The following is a 23,555-nucleotide window of genomic DNA, read 5'->3' on the forward strand; positions in this document are numbered from 1 at the left end:
TGCGCTTATGAATGAGCAAAATTTTTCCAACTTCGTTTTAATACATTCACGCATGCTGCATATGAATTGATTATATACTTATGTTTGTATTGATGTCACAGTGCTATCTGGATGCTTCGATTTGAGTTTAAGTGTAGGTATCGAAATCCACCATTACTAGGGTTTTAGAACTCAAATTTAAGGACTCTCGAAATAGGCAAAATTGGACCGAATAAGGAGTACCATCGTGCTCAGGAGGTACAAAGGGATCGATCCATGGCTTTAACTGTAATTTATGTCGTGTGTATAGCGTTTTTGTGTTTACAGGTTCTGTAGCGATGGGAGAAAACCGTAGGTATTTGCTCTTGCTACGCTTTGGCCGTTGGTAAAAGTCTCAGCCATGTTTGCAAGGAAGAAGATGATGTGTGGCATCACCTGAGTGGTTGGATTCAAATGAAATGCGCGCGCCCTCATCTGATGGTCCAGACGAATTCGGTACAGTCAGGTTCACGTGCGTTTGATACTCCCCTACATCCCAGCCGTCAGATGCCTCTCTCCTTCAATCCCACGCGCCAGAGGACGAGGGCGCATCATACTCCTTACACGCGCGCAGCACTTGATCATCCGGTTAAGTTTTTTTTAATTTTTTTTATATATTTAATTGCATAATCTTTTTATTTATATATATATATATATATATATATATATATATATATATATATATATATATATATATATATATATATATATATATATATATATATATATATATATATATATATATATATATATATATATATATATATATATATATATATATATATATATATATATGTTTGCTTTATTTGTTTCTCTTTCTTTTACTAATAAAATCAGTTTCTAAATTTTTTTTTAATAATAATAACATTTATTATATTTATCTTTTTATAATACTTATTTATTTATTTTCTTTTACATTATTTATTTTATTTATAATAATTATTTTATTTATTTATTTTATTTGTTTAAAATTAGATTACTTATATCTTTAATAAATTCACATTCATTTTATTTTAATTCATAAAAATCATAAAAAAAAATATTTTATTGCCTGATTTTATTTTCTTTCTTCGATTTAATTAGTTAGGTTGCGAAACCAATAATTAATTAAATCGATTGCGTTGCTTTATTCAATTTACGCCCGAATCAGGATTTACAAGAACACTGCCCTACACTAAAATATTATTCTTGTGTACTCTTTTCAGGATTGACTTCTCAGATACCTTCCGACTACGTGCCTGATCAAGATCCGAAGCTAAGTATTCAATTTAATTATTATTATTTTAAAGTTTATTTTGTGTCCTTTTAATTAGGGTTGCCTTTAGATAAATCTTGCCTACATTCACTTTTCTGCCTCTTTTTTGCCATTTTTCAAGGTTAACCCCGAGGCCTTCTCCGACCGCCAACCATATCAGATCAAATTAAAGCTAAGTGTTATTTTTTGTTTTAAACATTTATTTATTTAATGTTATTTTTATTTATTAAATTAGGGTTAACCCTAATTGACCTTGAACTGATAATGCACTCACCCTATTTTTGTTTTGCCATTTTCCCCACTTTTTCAGGGTTTGCCAATTGTCAAAGCTTCAAATATCGGTAACCCTAAACCCTGATATTGATTATTACTTGTGTTAGATCTATAATATTATTATCCCGCTGGTTTCAATTTCCCTTTTCCCCGCTGGTTTCACTTTCCCTTCCCCATAATTGTTAATATTAATTGTTGTGGTTAGTAACCCTAGGGAGTGCAACTTGTTAATTCAATTAGAATCACCTAACTACAAGATAAATTTCTGAATTAATCACGTGATTGGTGCACACACGCACACTTTTGGGGTAACCTCTCTGTTGCATGTTGCCTTGTTGCTTGTTGCCTTGTGTTTTTTTGCAGAATAGCCATGTCCCTCGAATACGAGGATACCTCAGCCATGTTGCCTCGATTAAGATCATGGGTCCCTAATGATGCTGCCTTCGATACACTAAACATGATCTCGACCCTCGGAAGTTGCCTACGAAAAGGCTGAGGTATCCTCTGGCTGCCTACTGTCATACCCTAATTTTTGACCCCCCTGAGATGATATATCTTCAGGATTTTTTTATCAGGTCAAGACAAGTACCCAGAGCAGTCATTTCTCCATCTGGTACCTAATCGAGGATGCTCAAAGACAAGAAAGCTCAGGCAAAGGATCAATCAATACAAAGACTAGTCTCTAATACAATCATGGGGCTCAAAAAATTCACTTTTCTCATCTATGATTGATTAGACATCCAGTCATATGAGTACAGGTTTACTCAGGTCACCAGACTAGGGTTTTGAGCCTATCAAAGACTGAAATCAGGGATCACATTTGGGAAACCCTAAAAAACCTCAGAGGGTCATTCAAAGACATCAATCATCTTCAAATAACTCATATTACAAGGTCTACTGGACATCACACTTCAATTCAAAGTCTACAGTCATTACTTTCACATGGTCGACAAATTAGGGTTTTGACCTAATTCACCAAGATAGTTGACTTCTGATCAGGGCATGAATCCAAAACTCAAGACATGATTCAAGGATCTCTACTACCTCCATATAATCCATTTATATCATCCATTTGGGGAGAAGATCTTATTTCTACACAAAAGCCCAAAAAATTCACTTTGTCAGGAAAAAGTCAACTGTGAAGGATCATCATTGACTTTTAAGGTTTTTGGTCAAAAAATGACTTTCAAAGATCAATATCATCAATATATGGATGTCAAAGTCATTTGGCCAAAGGAATTCAAAGAAATTCATCAAGGAGCGAAAAGTCGGGAATTAGGGTTTTTGAAGGCATGGTGAGATCTCAAAATTTCACCTACACAACTCAAAAAACTTCCAACATGAAAGTTGTAGATCTTGCCAAATAAAACAACATCTTACAAGGGAACTTTTTTCAAAAGGTCAACCATTTATGAAGTTTTGGAAATTTTGAAGTTTAGGTCATAAACACTTAGAAATTTTTCTAAGTGTTTTAACCTAGTTTTCTTCCAACTTTGGCCTCATTTTTCACAAATTTCCCAAAGGATTCTGAAGAAGACATAAACTAATGATTTAAAGTAGATGTTTAGGGCTTTCCAAATTGTGTTCAACCTTCTCAAAATTCAATTTGAGCTAAGAGTTATGCTTGTTCAAAGTTGGCCTCATGAAGTAAAATTATAGGTCATGCATCATTTTGGAACTTTGAAATTTTGTGCACATGACCTCAAATACAGATGCTACATGACCCATAATACATCTGCAAACATGCCATGCATTCATTTTCACCATGCCATAAGAATTGAAGAAGATTCTAAAAACAAGAACATGTGATTATGTAATGATTACATTTGTGAATTTATGGCAAATTGATGAATCACCCAAGGAATCTTCTCACCAACCAATTAGAGCTCATTTCTGGCTCAGAATTGTCCCCTAAGATCAAGCAAAATCGAGGGCTAGGGGATTGATCAAATGGAATCAAAATTCTCATCATTGCATAAGAGATATTTGCAAATTTCCTTCATGGCTAAGAAACCAAATCAACTTCACTAAGGAAGCTCACTCCTCTGCAGCTATACTGATCCATTTGCCTATAAATACAGATGCATTCCTCATTCAAAAACACACCAAAGCAACCATATTACTTGCTTTCTCTTTCTCTTCTTTTGTTCATTGTTTTTCAAAGTTCTTTGGCAAGAAGAATCGATTTCTTCAAACCAGAGCTTATCTTTGGGAAGTGAGCATTCTAACATCTCAAGGGAGGTCATTTGAGGTGATCCAAGCACCTGGATCACTTCTGTAGGTGGAGGAACACCATTGTTGCTCTCACTTTGGAGCATTTGCAGTTGGAGGTCCATGGAGTAATTCAGGAGGTTCTGAGCCAAGCCAATCATCCAGGCACACTCCTCAGGTCATAGTGAAGCTAACCAGATGGCTGCAGCCCATCTGTAACTCTAAATTCAACACCCTCCATGTTCACTTGAAGCTGAAATCGAGGGAGGTCCATAGAACAATTCAGAAGGATTCAGGCTATAATAAACATCCAGTTAGCATCATTGAGTCTCAGGGAAGCTATTGAGATCATTCATTCAAGCCCAGGTGCCCTCAATCATCCTCACGACCTTCAGTTTCAGAGGTAAGTTTCTGAACCTCACCTCTTTAATTTAAGCACTCTTTGTGATAAAGCTCGATTCTATCTTGTTCAGCATCATCAGAGGATTGAAAACCCTCTATTATCATTCATTTATCTTTCAGCATAGCCATTTAATTTGATTTTTAAGTTTTAGGGTTCTTCACGATTTCTGGTAAATTAGTTAGATGTAGTTAATATAAGTACATGTTAGTTACATATTTAGAATCGTGAGTAAATTTAGAGCAAGTTTGGTCTTTACATCTTTGCAATTGGTGGAGAAATGAGCAAGTTCATAAATTTGAAATTTGAGAGCTTGAGGTTGAAGACGAAGATGGTGGTGGCGCGCAATTTTCAAACTCAGGTCTAAGTTTATTTTATTTTGATTAATACCTGTTTCATTAACGACTAAAACGTGATAGCCCAGTGGTAGAGAGTGTTTGTGTGTTGCGCGTGCCCAAAGTCTGGGGTTCGAATCCCCCTCGCCCCAGACTTTTTGATTCTTTTATTTTTTCAATGATTTACTACTTGTTTTAAAACATAACCAAATGAGTGCAAGTTACTATCACCATGCGCGCGCTGGCCCAGTGGTTTGGTTTTGGGTGTGTGACCTAAAGGGCGTGAGTTCAAGCCTTGGTGAAGACATTTCTATATTTTTTACCACTTTTCACACTTATTTCCTTCACAACTTCACATGAATATTTAACCTATCAAATTAAATCATTTTCACTTCATTTTTCACACACTTCTTATTTAACATATCTATTTTGTGAATAATCAAAAAAATCATAAAAATATTATTTATTTCATGTATTTTTATTAGGTTTAAAATAGTATGTTTTAAGTGTTTTCTTAAATACTTTAAATATATATTATCACTTTATTTTAACCTAATCACTTTGTAAATAAGTTTATGATAAAACCCTAATTATTTAGGTCTTAATTAAGTAAAAATCTTTATTTTTACTTTGATTAAGTTGACTTTTGTCAATTTTCAAAGCTGTTATCAATCTCCGATTAAACGGATGATTAAGGTTTTCAAACAACAAAACCTTATATCGTTTCAAATCATTTTCAACTGCTTTTATCACCAGTACTGCAAAGTACTGGGCCTCTAATAGAGTGTAAGTCCCAAAAACCTTCTCTTCTTAGCTTGTTTTCAAAACTGTATTTTCAAAATCTTCTTTCTGTTTTCAAAACATTCTTCTGGTATTTGAAGGGCATTATTCCCGGTGAAACTCTTCAGATACCTATGTGACCTTTGTCCATCTTCACTTCTTCTGTTTTCAAAAACCATTAACTGTTTATCATATATATATTCAACTGTTATCAACAAAAACAACAAAAATACTGTTGAGGCTCTGTACATACTTCTTCAATGGCCTCCACTCCATCCAGGTTAGGCTTTACAAGCTTTCAATTTACAGTCTTTATTTAAATTACTGTCAAATATAAACTGTGCATATATTAGTTTAGAACTGCGTTTGAGTATAAACCCTAGGACAGTTAAACTATATATATATTATAGGAATATGACCTAGGATTGAGAATGTCTTCCCGGTGAAGGCTCTTTCCTAATTAGAGATCTGTAGTTCAAACCCCCAAGATGAATTATTCCCGGTGAAACATCTTGGCAAAAACCTTAGAATCCAAAAAAATAGGACACATCCACCCAAAGAGGAATTATTCCCGGTGAAACCTCTTACCCATTTGCTTAGAGCCAAAATAAGTTCAAAACTACATAGCTTTCTCTTGTGCTATAACAAGGACCCTCGATTAGCCTCCTCTTGGGCTTTGTACAAGGACCCACAGGCTTCTTAAAAGCATTTCCAGCTTCCTCTTGAGCTTGTATACAAGGACCCATCAGGTTTCTTATAAACATAGGAACAGGTCTTTAGTCACCTTTTAGCCTATCCTGGTGAGTTTCTTCCAATTTAAACCAGACTTTAAACAAGCTAAGTTTGTCTCAATTTTGCATTGAGTACACTTTTTGGAATGAGAGACATGGACAGTCTCTGTCACCCTTATCCTCATCAATCTTCCTTAGCAGAGTCTAGGATCCATGTTTGATCATCCTCAGCATTGAGTCAGCCTTCATCTTGGGCTTTAAACAAGAAGTCTCCATTAGATAATCTTTCTGCCATTCATTTTAATGTCAAAATCCCTGGAAAGGGTTAGCCTCCAACATCTGTCTAAAATGTCAAAATCCCTGGAAAGGGTTAGCCTCCAACATCTGTCTAAAATGTCAAAACCCCTGGAAAGGGTTAGCCTCCAACATCTGTCTAAAATGTCAAAACCCCTGGAAAAGGGTTAGCCTCCAAAGTCAATTAATAAGAATGTCAAAAAATAAATAATTTCATTCTCTTAGGAGATAATTTCCCCAAAAGAGTCAAAACCCCTGGAAAGGGTCAGCCTCCAAAAAACATGATAAAAGTCAGTCTTTTAACAGACAAATTCACCAGCTGAGTCAAATCCCTGGAAAGGGTTAGCTTCCAAAGAAAAATAGTCTTTTAATAAATAAAACCTCCTCAGTAGAGTCAAAACCAACAAAAACAGTTAGCCTCAACCTTGGGCTTCATACAAGGCACCCAAACAATAAAACTCCCCTGTCAAGAGTCAGCCTCAACCTTGGGCTTTGTACAAGGCAGATAATAGAGTCTCCCCAGTGAGTCCTTCATCACTCAGTAGCCACAACCTTGGGCTTTGTACAAGGCAGATAAACCATATCTTTCATGTGTCAAAGATTCCTAACACTTAGAATCTTTCCCCATATAGTCATCAATACTTAATTCATTTAAGAGTCCGCCACAACCTTGGGCTTTGTACAAGGCAGAAAATAGTGTTTTTCCCTAGCTAAAGTCAGCCACAACCTTGGGCTTTGTACAAGGCACATAAATAGAGTCTCCCTAAGTAGAGTCAGCCTCAATTCTGGGCTTTGTACAGAACACTAAAATACCCTGTAATTAATCCCCAGTGGAGTCATCTCCCAGAGTCAATAATATTAATTAATCAATCAAAAAGCCTCAAGCTTGGGCCTCATACAAGCCAGCTAAAAGTCAAATCTTTTATACAGTAGATAAACATAGCTTATCTCCATAAAGAGATATTTTTACTACTCTACCACATTCAAACAAACAAACATTCCATTTCAATTTTGATCAAGTCTCCCATTTAGGATTTTGAAAGGCATGAGCTGGCAGTAAAACCCAGACATGTGGTAACTTTCCCTAATTTGGATGAGCATCTTTCTTTCATTTAAGAGGCATTTGACTGGTATACTTGCACATACACAAGTAAGGTCCCCCTCTTGAATGAAATGAATTCAGTTATTCTGTCACCCCTTTAAATGTTTGTGGTAGAATAGTACAAATACCTCTCTGTAGAGATAATTTCATGTCTCTTTACTGTAAACAGAGATTTAATTCCAAGCTTCAACCTTGAGCTTCAAGCAAGGCACCCAAAAGCAATTAATTTCCCTAGTTAGTTCCCCGAACTACATTAAGCTCTGACTTCCACTAGGGATATGTAGGCATGAGGTTCACAAGGAATCTCAGCGAGCTAATAAAATACCAAAAATAGTCAGTTTGTCTGTCTGTCTGTCTTTTCAAATCAATTCAATTCCTTCTCCTAACACAAAGGAGAAACTTTCCCAATCATTAGCAATAAACACAATCACAATGACACAGAGAAGGTTCCTGTAGAGTACTACAGATATGTAGGGTGCTTAAACACTTCCCTATGTATAACCGACCTCCCGGACTCCAGAATTTCTAGTCTAGGTGAAATCCCCACACTTAGCAAACTCCTAGGGTTTAGTTGAGATCTTTTTTCCCCTTTCCTACTCGTAGGACAAATAAGAAAGTTCGTGTGATATCGTAGGAAGAACTGAAATAAAATTCATCCCACCACGGGCGCATTCTCCTTCCAAATTTCGCGTGAAGGGTTTAGCGTGCCGTCCTCCCAAGTGAAACAGGGAGGTAAAGAAAACGACCACCACACCTACGAAAAGGCTATTCTGGTTCTTCCCTTAGACTACCTGCCTCCCTATGGCATGAGACAGTTTTATGGCGAACGAACTCTCGATGACCCTTCAACCTCCAAGTGAAAGGCTTCCTGCCCTCTTATGGCATGGATAGACCCTTTCCCCTGAAAGGCTAAAAGAACGTTTTTAAATTATAAGGTAATTGCCCTTAATTGTTTTGCCTTGCTCTAAAACTTTTTCATATTCTTTCTCATAAACCTTCAATAAGGCTACGCTTATTTTACGAGCTAAAGTCCTTATTTCTTTTTTTCTACATCTTCTGAAACTTTTGGCTTCAAAACTAAAGAGCAAAGCAATTAAGAGCCCATGGAAAACCATGGATGCAAAGGGTGCCTTACACCTTCCCTTTGCATAATTACCCCCCGAACCCTATTTTATTTAAAAGGTTTTTCCTGTTCTTTTAGCCTTTCTAATTAATTTGGATAAAATAAAAGTCGGTGGCGACTCTTGCTTACCGCGACATTTCGATAAAAAAGTCAGTTCACCGTATTACAGAACTGGCGACTCTGCTGGGGATTTATGATTTCGATAAAAGAGGGGTTACCTTAAAAGTTTAGGATTCACTTTAAATGTTTTCTATTGTTTGCTTTGTTTGCTTTATTTTTGCAGGGCTGTTTTGGGTATTTTGCTGTGGGAAAGATCCTAACCCGGATTTGAGTACCTTAGGTAAATGGCATGAGATCAAGGAGACTGCACAGCGTATACTGATGTGGTTGATCTGATGGCCATCGTTAGTGTGACACATTGGTTTGTTCTGGTGTTCCTTGGGATCCGACCTGAGGAAATGCAAGCACTAATTCGCCCCTAGAACCTTAGTTGAACTTGACTTTGGCCTATTAGAAAGTAGCGAGATAGCTGGCTTTGGTTCCGACTGAAGTTGGTTGATACTCGAAGCTACACTCATATGGACTGGACTTTCAGGACCTTCTCGGTTGGCGATTCGATTGCCGAACTGAGATAAGCGCCTTCGAGAAAGGTCAATGATATGAGTTCCCTAGAACCCGATCTTTATATAGGACATGTTGAACCAACTTAACTTCAGTGGGGAGGGTACTTACCTACAAACTTCATGCAAGCCTTTACACCTAAGGGCACTTGTGTGACTTGTTTGTTTTTGCTACTAACCTTTGTTTTCCTTGCAGGTTTTGCTAAAAGACTTGTTTGCCCTTACTATCTTACGCTGTGCTTAATGCATTGCACTCACATAACATTCATGACATCATGACATCATAAGCATAACATGATTTAACTAACCCTTTCAAGGATCCTAGGAATTTAGGGCGCACAATTTCAGGTGCCCTTATCAAGGACTAAATTCCTATCAAGGGGCAAGGGGATTTATTTTCCTCTGGCCATTCGTCTTCCAATTCAAAGACACAGTACCTATCAAGGGGCAAGAGAATTTATTTTCCTCTAGTCGTATGCCATCCAGTTCAGGGACACAGTACCTATCAAGGGGTAAGAGGATTTACTTTCCTCTAGCCATATACTTTCAAATTCAGAAGGATCCCGAATCAGAGGCGATGACCCACTCGATATGGTGAGCTTGATTTCTCAAGGAAGGACGTTCTTCAGACGAAGCCGTGACTGATTAAATTTCTAATGTTGCTGACTAGATTCCTAAAGATCCTTGAAAAACATTGCATTTGCATTCATAAACATCGCATAACAGGTTTCTTACAATAGGTCTCTCATCCTTCCTCGCTGTTTATTTCAGCATCATGAATCTCGAACAATCAGTTAAGGATCTCCAAGCACAAAACACTGAGTTCCAAGCCTTGATTCTGAATTTGTCCAAGGGGCAAGAAGAGCTTAAAGCTATGCTGACTAAAAAGAAGAAGAAGAAGAAGGGTAAGAAGACTCAGGTGAAAAAGCTTAGACCGATCTTACAACTCAGGGATGCTGAAACCTCTGAAGACAGTGATGAGGATGAGCAAGATGATGATGCTAGTATCAAAACCGATGCAAAAAGTAACCATGATTCTGCCAAACCCTCTAAAGAAGAAGAGGACTATTACCATGAGGACGAACATCCCGATGACAAATACAAGATGTTAGAAGAGCGTCTGAGAAGCGTGGAAATTCAGAAGGTACCTGGGCTGGATTTGGAAGAGCTTGGACTCGTTCCTGGGGTCGTCATTCCTCCAAAATTCAAAACTCCCACCTTTGCTAAGTATGATGGAGTCTCCTGTCCCAAGATGCACTAGAGGTCTTATGTAAGGAAGATTCAGCCTCACACTGCTGATAAGAGGCTCTGGATCCATTTCTTTCAGGAAAGCTTATCTGGAACTCAACTCAAATGGTACTATCAACTGGAAAGTACCAACATCCATACCTGGGAAGATTTGGTTGTTGCCTTCTACCAGCAATACCAATACAATGCTGACCTCGCACCAACTCGCATGCAACTACAAAGCATGTCTATGGGACCCGAGGAACGTTTCAAGGAGTATGCTCAGAAATGGAGAGATCTAGCTGGAAGAGTCAAACCCTCCTTAGCTGACAGAGAATTGGTCGATATGTTTATGAGTACACTGATTGGTCCTTTCTATAGTCATTTACTGGGAAGTTCATCATCTGGATTCATTGAACTCATACTGATTGGGGAACGTGTCGAGAGTGGCATTCGAAGTGGTAAGATTCAGGTGGCTACATCCTCAGGTACTACAAAGAAGCACTTCAATGGGAGGTCAGATTCCAATGCTGTGTATGGGCAGAAAAGGATAAATCATGATCAATCTATTGGGGCAGTTCTGAGTTCCACACCGGCGCCTCCAAAAGGTCGTCAAAACAAACAAGATACACCCAGACGTCAATTCACAAAGATCAACATGTCGCTAGCTCAAGCATTACAACATCTGCTAAAGGCAAATTTGATCACCCTGAGGGATCCTCCTAATAATCCTAACACCTCTGCTCCTAGTTACAAGCCCAATGCGAGGTGCGCATATCATTCTAATAGTCCTGGACATGACACAGAGAATTGTTGGCCGTTGAAGAATAAGATCCAAAATATGATCGACGCTGGTGAAATTGAGTTCGACACTCCTGCAACTCCTAATGTGATCACTACTCCCATGCCTAATCACAACAAGATTGCTAATGCTGTGGATGGCTAGAAAGATGAACTTTCAGATCATTAGTTTTACTTTTCAGTTGTTGATTTCTATTCTGTTTGTTTAAACATTCGACTTATGATAGACATTATCTGTTTTAATAATCATCATCAGTGCATTGCATATGTTTGTCTTGAACAAATTATTTCGCTATCACTCGTTTTAAATTGTGTATTTACTTCGCATATATTTTGTGTATATTCAACTCCTGCTAAGCTGTATGCCTTTTAAGGGAGGATGACGAAAACGATACCGCAACCTCATACAGTGTGCTTTTGAACGGACTATGTTAACGATGTACAGGCATTGTTTCAATTCCTAAACAGTGGAGATATACGGATGTTAATCCCTCGTCAACCCCTTTGAGCCTAAGAAGTAGAAGTTTCTTTCTCATACAGATTAAACCCTTAATCACAACCTGGGGCAGGGTAGTTACTCAGTTAACTCAATTATACCACTTGTTTTTACACAAGTAATGATGGGTTTCTGTAATCATCAAGTCAGGCAGTCAATATCCATAAAAAAGAAAAAGGAGATAAAAATGTTAAGTCAAAACCTATGAAGGAGACTTATCAAAAATTAAAAACATCCCGCTGACTGCAATCTCAAAACAAGCAGTTCAGGCAAAAGTTAGGGATAACAAAATCAAAGAAGAAGTCGCTACAAATCCTCAACAAAAGAGAACATTTCAAAAGAGGTCATTACAAATCCTCGACAAAAAGAAAGTATTACAAAAAAGGGATGACTGCCTGTCTAAACAAACTCCCGCTGCTTTATCCATCATCAAATATCAATGTTACGACGTCAAGCTTTGCAAAAGCTGAAACGCAAAGTTAACTGAGCATAGGATCGAAGAACATCACGAAGATGGGGATGGGTACAAATAAACTTTGAGCCTTTATCCTTTGTTTCTTAAACCGTGAACCAAGCCACGTTACAACCCTTGAAAGTCCTAATTGAAGCATGGTTAGTTCGAAAGCATATTGTCACCAAAAGGTATCCTGACTCCTTAAGGTTTATCACAGATGCGGAATTGATGTTTCGTTTTTACAAATATCATGTTCTTATAAACATCACGCTTTTACATCTTCTGTTTTAATGTTTTTCAAAAACTCAAGACAGACGTATGCATTGCATCTCATGAATTCATTGTTAAACATATTCTGCTACATAATTTCAAATGTTAGCAATAGAAAGAATTTGCACAGGGTACAACTAATGACTAAAAGTTATCCCGACAGACAAAATCACTTCAGAAGCAATGTCTCTTATGTATATAAGGGGCACGACACGTTTTGCCCAATCAATCTGGAGCAATCAAGTCAAGATTCCAAAATCTCTCAAAAGCCGAATAATCAAAGGCATACATCCCGAGTGGGATTCTAACTATTTCCCGATCAATTTGGGATAATCAGGTCAAGTTTCAAAAAATATCTCAGAAGCATCAACAATCAGGGGCATGCACCCAAGTGAGTCCGAAGCTACTTCCCGATCAGTCAGGGGCATCATACTAAGGGCATGTCACCCATAGTACACATCTCATAAAGTCCTCGCGAGGCGAATCTTTCCAAAAAGTCCCTACTAGCAGGGGCAAATCTATGCAAGTCCAGTGTGACATCTTGATCAATGCTCGATGGTGTGTCTTAATCAAAGTAAATCCAGAAATGGTAAACACTATAACACTGGGGGGAACTTTCAGGACGCCCATGTCTCCCCATAAATCCGGTTTAACAGGATCATATCCCCACAGAGTAATCATTAAGAAGATATCTTCAAATGCTCTCGTCCCGATAAAGACATGGCTCCCCAACAAAGTTTACATCTTCAACCACACTGGTTCTCCAACACTTTGCTCTTCTCCAACATGGGTTACTAATACTTTTGTCCCCAATCAGGGTCCATCAAGTTACTGATCATCCCCAAGCAAAAATCATAAATTCCCAGTTGAGCATCTTCAAATAAGATCAGACATCAAAATCATAAAGACAAATAGATTTATTTTCTCAATCGAGATACTTCAAAATAGCATAAATCATGTTCATACATCATATATCATAGTGAATTCATAACATACATACGTCTCATTACATATGCATAACACTCATTCATTTCAAAAAATTACAATGCATGCATCACGACATTGCATAAAACTAATGTTTCTTTTGCAGTCTACTTATACATCTTCTAGATATAGTGCAGATATAATCAATTCAACGATTTAATTCTAACACTCATTCAAGACAGAGATTTAATTCTGATACTTAATTTTGGGTTTCCTCCAGAGATAGTTCAGAAATAATCAAGACGAAGATTTAATTCTGATACTTAATTTTGGGTTTCCTCCAGAGATAGTTCAGAAATAATCAAGACGAAGATTTAATTCTGATACTTAATTTTGGATTTCTTCCAAAAGATAGCTCAAAAATAATCAAGACGAAGATTTAATTCTGATACTTAGTTCCGGGTATTCTCCAAAAATAGTTCAGCGATAATCAAAACAAAGATTTAATTCTGATACTTAGTTCCGGGTATTCTCCAGAGATAGTTCAGAAATAATCAAAACGAAGATTTAATTCTGATACGTAGTTCCGGGTATTCTCCAGAGATAGTTCAGAGATAATCAAGACGAAAATTTAATTCTGATACTTAGTTCCGGGTATTCTCCAGAGATAGTTCAGAAATAATCGCCCTTCCCAAGTCTAATTCAGTTACTACGAACGGTGCTGACACGATCAATCTCCAACAAACATTTCTCAACATACTAAGCTCAGATTCAACCTAACACACGGTTTTCCAGACATCTACGGATGCAAATTGGATACAGTCTAACGCACGACTCATCCTTCGAGCCTAACGCACGGTTTTCCAGACATCATCTGCTGATGCAAACTAAATTCAGACTAACGCATGACTCAATCTATTCTCCAGAAATGATCTAATGTACAACGTATTCTGGTTCTCAATTCTATCAAGCTCGATGGCATCTTCAAGCCCATCTCCGACAAAAGTCCCAACTTCAGCTAGGGCAAATTTCTTGGTATTCTAGTGTTCAATCATCTTCCACCTTCAGATACCGACTGACATACAAACCACTCTACATCTTCAGGTTTAAGATAATTGAACAGGGGCAATCGTACCTGATCAGAAGAATCGTCGCTGGCTGCTCGGAATTGGATCTTCTAGAATGAAGAGGGGGGTGTACCTGCAAGGTACTCCGATGCCAAAGTGAGAAGAGGAGCAAAGGAGTGCAAGTACGAGCTAAAGTGAGTAAGAAGTGAATACCTGACCCTCTAGTGAAAGAGGGTATTTATAGCCCCCAACGCTGGGCCATGATCTTGCTACTGGGTTGGACTTCCAAGCCCAACTAGGAGACTGCCAGGTTTCCTGAGCGGAAATACCAGAGGTGCGGAGTGCCCTCTGTCCTGGTTAACCGCTCCGAAGTTTAAGGGAGACGCGGTCTTTTAGGGGCCACGTTGGCTCCGTATTATTCAGAGGGTTGGATATGAAGGAGCCCTGTGAGGAGCAGGGTCCTCGGCAACGAGGGTGCTCGCGGGGGAGCACTCGTGCCGGGCGCCATCCAGCTCGCGGGGAGCAATCCTGCCGGGCGTTATATGGTTCACGAGGATGGTCCTGCCGAGCATGGTGAAGACGGGCATCCTAGACCCAGATGTGAGTCACAGAGGAACTTGGGCCTCTGAGGTTTACTGGGCCGAAAATATGTTGGGCCTAACCTTGGCCCAGTCCAGAACAGGAGCCCCCCAAGTCGGAGCTTTCTGGTCAAGAAGTTGTGACTTTGACGATGCCCGGCCTTCGTGACGACGTTCAGCCCCGGCGGGATGGATCCTCGTCTAGCGAATGTGCTCGGACGGAGCAGTCTGTGGGTTGGAATGAAAAGTCGCGCGTGTGCAGCACGCGCTGACGTGGCATAGGCAATGATGGCCTAGGGTCTAGATGGCGGCGCTTGTCAGGGGGCGCGACGTTTCGCCTCCGAGCCTTTTTCCTATAAAAAAGGGTGAGTCCCCACATTTAGGCGCTTTTCTCTCTCTGTTCGCGTGCTCGGCTTCAGGCAGACGGTCCCCGGAAGTAGTTGTTCGTCCCATTGTTCGTAGTAATAACCGTCGTTCGCCGAAGAGTTCCTCCTAGCCATCATCATTATGTCTTCAGGTATGCTCAAGAATCTCCTCGTCATTTTTATGTCTTTTTCGTAGGGTTTCGAGAGCTTGCGACTGCGTACTTTCGCTGCTCTCTACATCTACTTCGGCTGAAGTCTATGCACGGTCGTCACTTTCTCCTCGGGTTATCCAAGCGATGCTCGGGGGTTAGTTTGTGGATTAGATGACGTTCATGGTTAGGTCCTCGTGCCTTTTTAGATTCGATTGCTGCAATCATGCTCCTTTTCCCTAAGTTTTGGCGTGAGTTTCTCGGCTGACGGGCGTCTTTCCTCGATGGTGGTTTAGCCGGGGGCTCTCCTGCTCCTACTCTACCCTTTCGCTTGCGTTGCGGTGGAAGGGTGGATTTGATGAACTGTCGAATTCATTTTTTCCTTCTGCATGCAGGTGAATCTGATTCGAGCGCCAGTTCGGGGTCCAATTCGGAATCTGGCTCGTGGGCTAACGGGTCGGAGGACACGACAGCAAGCAGCTCCGATGTTGAAATCGTCGAAGTTCAAAATACGCCCGCCGCAGCCGAGGAGGACCATGCAGATTCCCCCGGTTCGGACGCCGAAGGAGGGGTTTCTCCAATGCCGCTCTTTAGTTACGAATGCACGGTCGACCTTGACTGGATAGCCGACGAACCTATGTCGGTTGTTTCTCGATATACCGAATCCTTAAACGGAGCTTTAGGGAGATCGAGGTCCGGGGAGATGGTGATGAATTGAATTACCAAACAGGCTGTCCGTCCTGAGATGAGCGCATATGTTCTCGATTTGACGGGGACAGTTTTGCTATGTACGAACATGTGTTTAAGGAGCTTGGTTTCCGACTGCCCTTCTCCGGCTTCCAGACTTCTCTATTGGCGTTTCTTGCCCTGGCGCCGTCTCAATTGCATCCAAACGCCTTTGCTTTTATGCGGGCATTCGAGATTGTTTGTGACTATTTGGGTATTGGTGCTACGACCGCCTTGTTCGGCCGATGCTTTTGTGTCCAAAGACAGACGGCGGACGGGCGATATAGTTGGGTCTCCTTTAGAAATGCCGACAGAAAACTTTTCGGGATGTATACCGACTCGGTGAAAGGTTTTAAGGATCGGTACTTTCTCGTCCGTCCGCGCAGCCCGGCAGCTTATTCTGCTGTGTCTGATATAGTGGAAGTGTGGGATGAAGCCGACAACTTAGAGAGGGATGAGGACGGGCAGGTAGTGAAAGAGTTCTGCACAGCGTTCCCGTTCTTTTGGTGAAGAGGCCACTTCTTGTCTCCCCCTAAAAATTATGCTTGGGAAGACGGAGATCTGGACGAGCAGGATACGGCGTCGTACTCGGTTCTCTGCAAGTATGTAGACAGTTTCACCATGTCTCAGTGGGTGATGAAGAAGGGAGATCCCGTCTTGGACGAGAATGGTGTGCCGAAGGTGGAGCCGCGGGCTATTAACACTAAGGCCCTGTTATCTTGTCGGACCCCCGAGGAGACCCGTGCGCTGTTAGGTCGTGTTTGGGCTATTTATTTTGTTTTGCCTTTTCTGTTTGGTGTTTTCGCTAACCCGTTTGCTTCCCTTTTTCAGATGCTATGCCAGAGAAGGAAGACAAGATCTTGAAGATGGTGACCCAGGATGCGAAGAAACTCCGGCAGAAGAAGGCTCGGGGAGCTGGCGTTGGAGATAACTCGGGCTCGGCTGGTTCTCCCCGGGTGAACTTGGATGAGAGGTCCCCCAAGAAGGCTTGTCATGCTGAGACGGCCCGTGAGGAGCCGTCGAATCTGAGACCCGACCGTGCCTTCGTGTTGCCCCCTTGCTTCAAAGATGGAGGTTACTTTGAAAAGTTTCCCCTGGTCACTTCTCCGGATGAAGCCCGCCGGGTCGACGAGATGGATTCCCCGACCCTCCTTAAGCAGTTGGCGAGCGATGGTGCCGCCATGATGAGGGTTTTGGGAATGGCCCAAGTGCTGGCTAAGGGTGGCTCGGGTTCTGTCGAGGCTCTGAAGAAGGCGGAGTCGGCCAGGAAGCAGGCTAAGGATAAGGTGAAAACCATGGAGGCTGACCGTGAGAAGTTGAAGAAGAAAATCGATGCGGCTCTGAAGTAGAAGGACGGGGAGATTGCAGCGGAGAAGAAGAAGCTTGCCGATCTTCAGCTAGAGTGGGCGCCCTCAGCTGACGAGTTCCCGGATGTGGCTGCTCTAAAGTCTAGGGCCGAGCTCGTGGAGAAGATAGACGGCCTGAAGATGAGCCTTGCCGAGATGGCTGAAGCTGGGTTCAACTGTGCAGTTCGTCAGTTGAAGCTTCTGAACCCTGGTTTGAAGGAGGACAACATCGGGCTCACTTCGAAGATTGTGGACGGGGTGTTGGTGCCCGAATCTCCCGATGGCGAAGAATAGTCAGTTTTCACTTTGGGCCTGTGTGTCTGTCTTCTTCGGCCTGCGTGCCATTTTTTGTTTGTTGGGCTATGCCCGGATAATTTTTGGGGCCTGCGTGCCCGACATTTTGTTGTAATATTTGGATATCGCCGACCAATTTGGTCGGCAGTTAATGCTTTACTATTTCGTTATCCATGCTTGTTTATCCTTTTGGAATTTTATTGTTGCATGCTTATGGGTCCGAGTTATGTTTGTTCCGGGGAGGCATTCCAACACTTAGTAATATTTCGCTTCTTGATTATGCTCGGCCGAGGTTGATTGCCCGGGCGTGTGGTGTACGGTCCGGGTGCGCAGAGCAGGTGTGTGCTATTAGTGGGCACGAGACCGCGGTCGGGGCCAAGTGCTCGCGGCGTGAACGATCCCATCGCGAGATGGGGTTCCGCCATGCAGGTACTGCCACGACGGGTCTAGGTGTAGAGAGTCCGCCGCGTGGTCGGTCTTGCCCTCTGATTGGGAGTTCCGACTGTTGCTGTCGTGGAGCAATCGCGCTCGTACCATGACGCGAGTCCGTGCACGGTTTCCCCTCGTGTTCGGTACGAGTGGCCGGGGAGCGTTAGGTTGTATCTAACTGTAATAGCGTCTGAGTTTTTCAGCGTTCCAAGGTCGAGCAAGTTTTTCGCCGAGAAGGTTCTCGAGGTAATAGGTGCCATTCTCGGTTTTGTCGTAAACTCGGTATGGGCCTTCCCAGTTCGGGGCTAGTTTGCCCTCGCACGAGTCTTTCATGTTTCTGCGGAGCACTAGGGCGCCGACTTCGAATTCGCGTTTGATAACTTTGGCGTTATGGCGTAAAGCTATCTGTTGTTTCAATTTCGCTTCTCGGAGGGAAGACCCTGCTCGGATCTCCTCAACCATATCAAGCTCTTCCCTCATAGCCTCGTCGTTGAGTTCTTCCTCGAGCGGTGACTCGGTGCGCCGAGAAAGGCTCTCGGATTTCTACGGGGATCACGGCTTCGGTGCCGTAGGTTAGCCTAAACAGTGTCTCCCCCGTGCTCGAGTGGGGCGTCGTTCTATATGCCCAAAGTACACTGTGTAGTTCTTCGACCCAAGCTTTCTTAGCTTCGTCGAGTCTCCTTTTCAATCCTCGGAGGATGACCCGGTTGGCCGCTTCGGCTTGCCCATTCGTCTGGGGGTGCTCGACCGAAGTGAAATGTTGTTTTATGTCGAGCTTGGCCACAAACTCTTGGAATTTTCTATCAGTGAATTGGGTGCCATTGTCGGTTATTATAGCCTGCGATACCCCGAATCGAGCGAGTATGTTTCGTTTATAAAAACGGAGCACGTTTTGAGACGTGATCTTGGCGAGCGCTTCAGCTTCTATCCATTTCGTGAAGTAGTCTACAACGACCACTAGGTATTTATTTTGGTATGACCCGACTGGGAATGGTCCGAGGAGGTCCATTCCCTAGGTGGAGAAGGGCCAGGGCGAGGACAGAGATTTAAGCTCGTTTGGGGGGGCTAAGTGCATGTCGGCGTGACGCTGACATTTATCGCATTTCTGGACGTGCTCCTTGGCGTCTTGCTGCATGGTTGGCCAGTAATACCCGGCCCGGAGGGCCTTTCTCGCTAGTGATCGGCCGCCGAGGTGTTGACCGTTGATCCCTTCATGAAGCTCTTAAAGTATTCGAGTGCTTGCGAGGCGTCGACACATTTAAGGTGAGGAATGGAGAAACCTCGTCGGTATAGTTTATTCTCGACGATAGTGTACGAGCAGGCTCGTCTTTTGATTGTTGAGGCTTCCTTCACGTCAGAGGGAAGTTCGTCCTTCGTGAGGAAGTTATATACCGGGGTCATCCAGCAGTGGTCGTCGCCGATGGCGAGTACTTGTAAGGGTTGTGAGCTCTTGTCAATACATTTAAGGAGAGGAATGGAGAAACCTCGTCGGTATAGTTTATTCTCGACGATAGTGTACGAGCAGACTCGTCTTTTGATTGCTGAGGCTTCCTTCACGTCAGAGGGAAGTTCGTCCTTCGTGAGGAAGTTATATACCGGGGTCATCCAGCAGTGGTCGTCGCAGATGGCGAGTACTTGTAAGGGTTGTGAGCTCTTGTCAATGCTCGGCCTGAATAGGATTTCCTGGATCACCGATTTGTTCCCACCCTTCTTTCTCGTGCTCGCGAGTTTGGATAGGACGTCGGCTCGCGAGTTGTGTTCTCGGGGAATATGCTCGACTTCTGCCTTTGCGAATCTTTTCATCTTATCCTTGACGAGCGTGAGGTACTCGGCGAGCACTTCGTTTTTGGCTTGGTAATCGCCGCTAATCTGGGATGCGACGAGTTGGGAGTCGGTGTAGATCTTGACCTCCCGAGCACCCACGTCTTCGGCGAGTTGTAAGCCCGCCAGGAGAGCTTCGTATTCGGCCTGGTTGTTCGACGTGGTGAAAGACAAAACCAAGGATACTTCTATGATAAGCCCTTCGTCGTTTTCTAGGATAATGCCGGCTCCGCTCCCCGAGCTACTCGAGGCGCCATCTACGTAGATGGTCCACTTATTCTCAGCGGGTGCCGGGGAGTTAGTGATTGAAGTCATCTCGGCTATGAAATCAGCCAGTGCCTGAGCTTTCAGCGCTTTCCTGCTTTCGTATTGTATGTCGAATTCGGATAGTTCGAGGGACCACTTTAACATTCTTCCGGCCATGTCTGGTCGGGTGAGAAGTTGTTTAATGGGCTGATCTGTTCGGACGACGATGGTATGGGCGAGGAAGTAGTACCTTAGCCTCATGGCCGCAGTTATTAGGGCCAGCGCGACTTTTTCGATTTGTTGGTATCGCACCTCGGGCCCTTGTAGGGCCTTGCTAGTGAAGTATACGGACTTCTGCCCGTCTTCAGTCTCTCGGATCAAGGCCGCACTGACCGCCTCGTTTGAAACGGCCAGGTAGAGATATAAGATCTCGTTGTCGCCAGGCCGGGAGAGGACGGGCGGTTTTGAGAGCACTTGCTTTAGGTGGGATAGCGCTTGCTCGCATTCCTCGGACCATTCAAAGGTCGCTTCCTTTTGCAGTAGCTTAAAGAATGGAAGGGCGTGCTGGGCGGATTTCGCGACGAAACGGGATAGCGCCGTGAGCATTCCGTTTAATACTTGGATGGATTTTTTATTGTTAGGAGTGGGGAGTTCCGAGAATGCTCGGCATTTATCTGGGTTGGCTTCTATTCCTCGTTCGGTTAAGTAGAAACCGAGGAATTTTCCTGCCCGGACTCCGAAGGTGCATTTCTCCGGGTTGAAGCGCATCTTGCAGGATCTGGCCTGCTCGAATACCCGCTCGAGATGCGTGGTGTGATCGGAGTCTTCTCGAGACTTGACGATCACGTCGTCCATGTATACCTCGAGGGTGTCGCCGATTTCTCCTCGGAACACCTTGCTCATCATCCGTTGGTACGTGGCTCCGGCGTTTTTGAGCCGAAGGGCATTACGTTGTAGTAATAGTTGCCCGACTCGGTCATGAACGTCGTGCATTGCTTGTCGCTCCTCGCCATGAGGATTTGGTTGTAACCTGAATAGGCATCCATAAAAGATAATAATTTGTAGCCGGCCGAGTTGTCGACCAACCTTTCAATGTTAGGTAACGGATAAGCATCTTTGGGACATGCCCGGTTAACATCAGTATAATCAACACACATTTTCCATTTTCCATTAAATTTTTTGACTAGTACAACGTTTGAGAGCCAAGTTGAATACTTGGCCTCGAAAATAAAATTTGCCTTTAAGAGGTCTTTTACAGCTTTCTCGGCAGCCTCCGCTTTCTCGGGAGACTGCCGACGCCTACATTGAATTATTGCCTTCGCGGCTGGATCAATGGAGAGGTGGTGGCAGGCGACCTCAGGGTCGAGTCCGGGCATTTTCGTTGCGCTCCAAGCAAACAGGTCGGCATTGGCTCGAAGGCAGGCCACGAGCTGCTTCCTCGGTAGGTCTGGGATGCCCTTACCGATCTTCACCGCTTTGTCGGGGTTGTCGCCCAGTGGGACGAGCTCGAAGTCCCCGTCAGGGACAGGTCGGATGGGGTGAGTTGTCTTTGGTCGCGTGTCTTCACCGTGCTTCAGCTCTTCTTCCGTGAAACGAGCGTCGAGGTCGACTGAACTGACGTTGGTCGGCTGATGCTGATCGTCTTGAGGATGTTTGTCTTTGGCCCTTGGCTTCTTGTTGGAGCTGGATGGAGGGGCGATTAATTGCAACCCCTTTACAGAGGCGTCGAAGATCCTTCTGGCGGCTTCGATGTTGGCGTTGATGGTGGCTACTCGTCCTCTTTTTGTGTAGAATTTCATCTTCAAATGCACGGTTGAGGGGACGGCAATGAGTTCGGCCAGAGTAGGGCGCCCGATGATGCAGTTATAAAGGGTCTTGCAGTCGATCACCAAGAATCTCGTCTTGACCTGTCTGGAAGCTCCCCCTTCCCCGAAGGTGACGATCAACTCGATGTAACCCCAAGGTTTGGTGGTTGCCCCGTTGAAACCCTGGAGGTCGGATCCCACATAAGGAGTGAGGTGCGAGTCGTCTAGCTGGAGGGTCTGGAAAAGGTGGGAGTACATGATGTCGACCGAGCTCCCTTCGTCGACCAGGACTCGTCGGACGTCAAAGTTCGCCATCCTTGCTCGGACGAGTAGGGGGATCGTGGCGTTCGGGGCTCCGCCGGGCAGTTCTTCCAAGTAGAAAGTGATCAGGTCTGACTTCCCTTTGAATTTTTGTAGGGTAGGGATGAGATCCGAGTTGGCGCTGATCAACTCATCGAACTTCCTCTTCACCGAGCTGATGGTGAGGGAACCGGAGTCCCCGCCGTTGGATATGACCATCGCGGTCGGGAACCCTTCCCACGTGCTGAAGGCGGTCGTCACTCCGACTGAAGGAATGAAGTCTTCTGGTCGGGTGACAGACAACACTACTTGTAGTGGTATACTATCTGGCGAGTTGCCCTTGTCAGAGTTCCGAGGGGCTTCTCTTCGGGGAGGTTCTCCCTTCTTCGTGTATTTTGATAGGCGACCCTCTTTAATCAGAGTCTCGATGACGTCTTTGAGATGTATGCATTCGTCAGTTAGATGCCCATGACTCTTGTGGTACTTGCAGTATTTAGATTTGTCGGTCCCCGGTCGGGTGGGGTTTGACTTCAGGGGCCAGATGCTAGAGTTCTTGAATTCGGTGCTTTTGCACTCGGCCAGGATTTTCTCGCGGAAGGCGTTCAGGGGTGTATATTCGTTGAATCGACCGGCTGGTCCTCGGCGTTCTTTGGAATCGCGAGACCTATCATCTTTCCTCTTTTCATGTCCTCGAGCTGCGAGCAACATCATTGCCCCTCGAAGCTTTGATCGCAGCTGCTTCGCCTTCCTCGAAAGCGATGAAGGCTTGGGCTTTGCGGAGGAGGGCGTTCATAGTGTGCACCTTCTCGATTTTTATGGCCTTCTTGAAGTCGCTTCTGGGGAGAAGTCCTCGTTCTAGGAGGTATCTCTTCATGTAATCGGCCGTCTGTACTTGGACGGCCTCTTTGTTGAACCTGTCGAGGTAATCTCGAAGGGGCTCGTCGGGTCCTTGGATCACGGCCTCGAGGTTCGCTTCCGACTTTGGTTGCCGACGGGAGGCTGTGAAATGGCTCAAAAAGAGTTCCTTGAGCTCGGTCAGGAGTGGATGGAGTTGGGGCGAAGGTTCCTGTACCAAGTCATTGCTCCTCTCCTGAGAGTGGTCGGAAAGATGCGGC

The 23,555-nt window shown here is 43.4% G+C and overlaps 1 protein-coding gene across 1 annotated transcript; it reads right to left on the reverse strand.

Moving 5' to 3' along the window:
* Positions 1-19,441: 19,441 nt before the first annotated feature.
* LOC131605870 (uncharacterized) lies at positions 19,442-20,941 on the reverse strand. The gene is made up of 2 exons (XM_058878169.1): positions 20,177-20,941; positions 19,442-19,843 (listed from the first exon to the last, which is right to left on the reverse strand). The coding sequence occupies exons 1-2, from the start codon at positions 20,939-20,941 to the stop codon at positions 19,442-19,444; spliced, it is 1,167 nt and encodes a 388-aa protein (XP_058734152.1).
* Positions 20,942-23,555: the final 2,614 nt, after the last annotated feature.

This window comes from Vicia villosa, linkage group LG5 (genome assembly GCF_029867415.1).
Source record: "Vicia villosa cultivar HV-30 ecotype Madison, WI linkage group LG5, Vvil1.0, whole genome shotgun sequence".
Classification (NCBI taxonomy): Eukaryota; Viridiplantae; Streptophyta; class Magnoliopsida; order Fabales; family Fabaceae; genus Vicia; species Vicia villosa.

Coding starts and splice junctions, on each gene's coding strand:
- LOC131605870 (XM_058878169.1), bottom strand. CDS start 20,941: ATGCTCACGGCGCTATCCCGTTTCGTCGCGAAATCCGCCCAGCACGCC. Junction 19,844..20,176: donor AAGACGTGGGTGCTCGGGAG/GTCAAGATCTAC, acceptor TTCCTCACGAAG/GACGAACTTCCCTCTGACGT.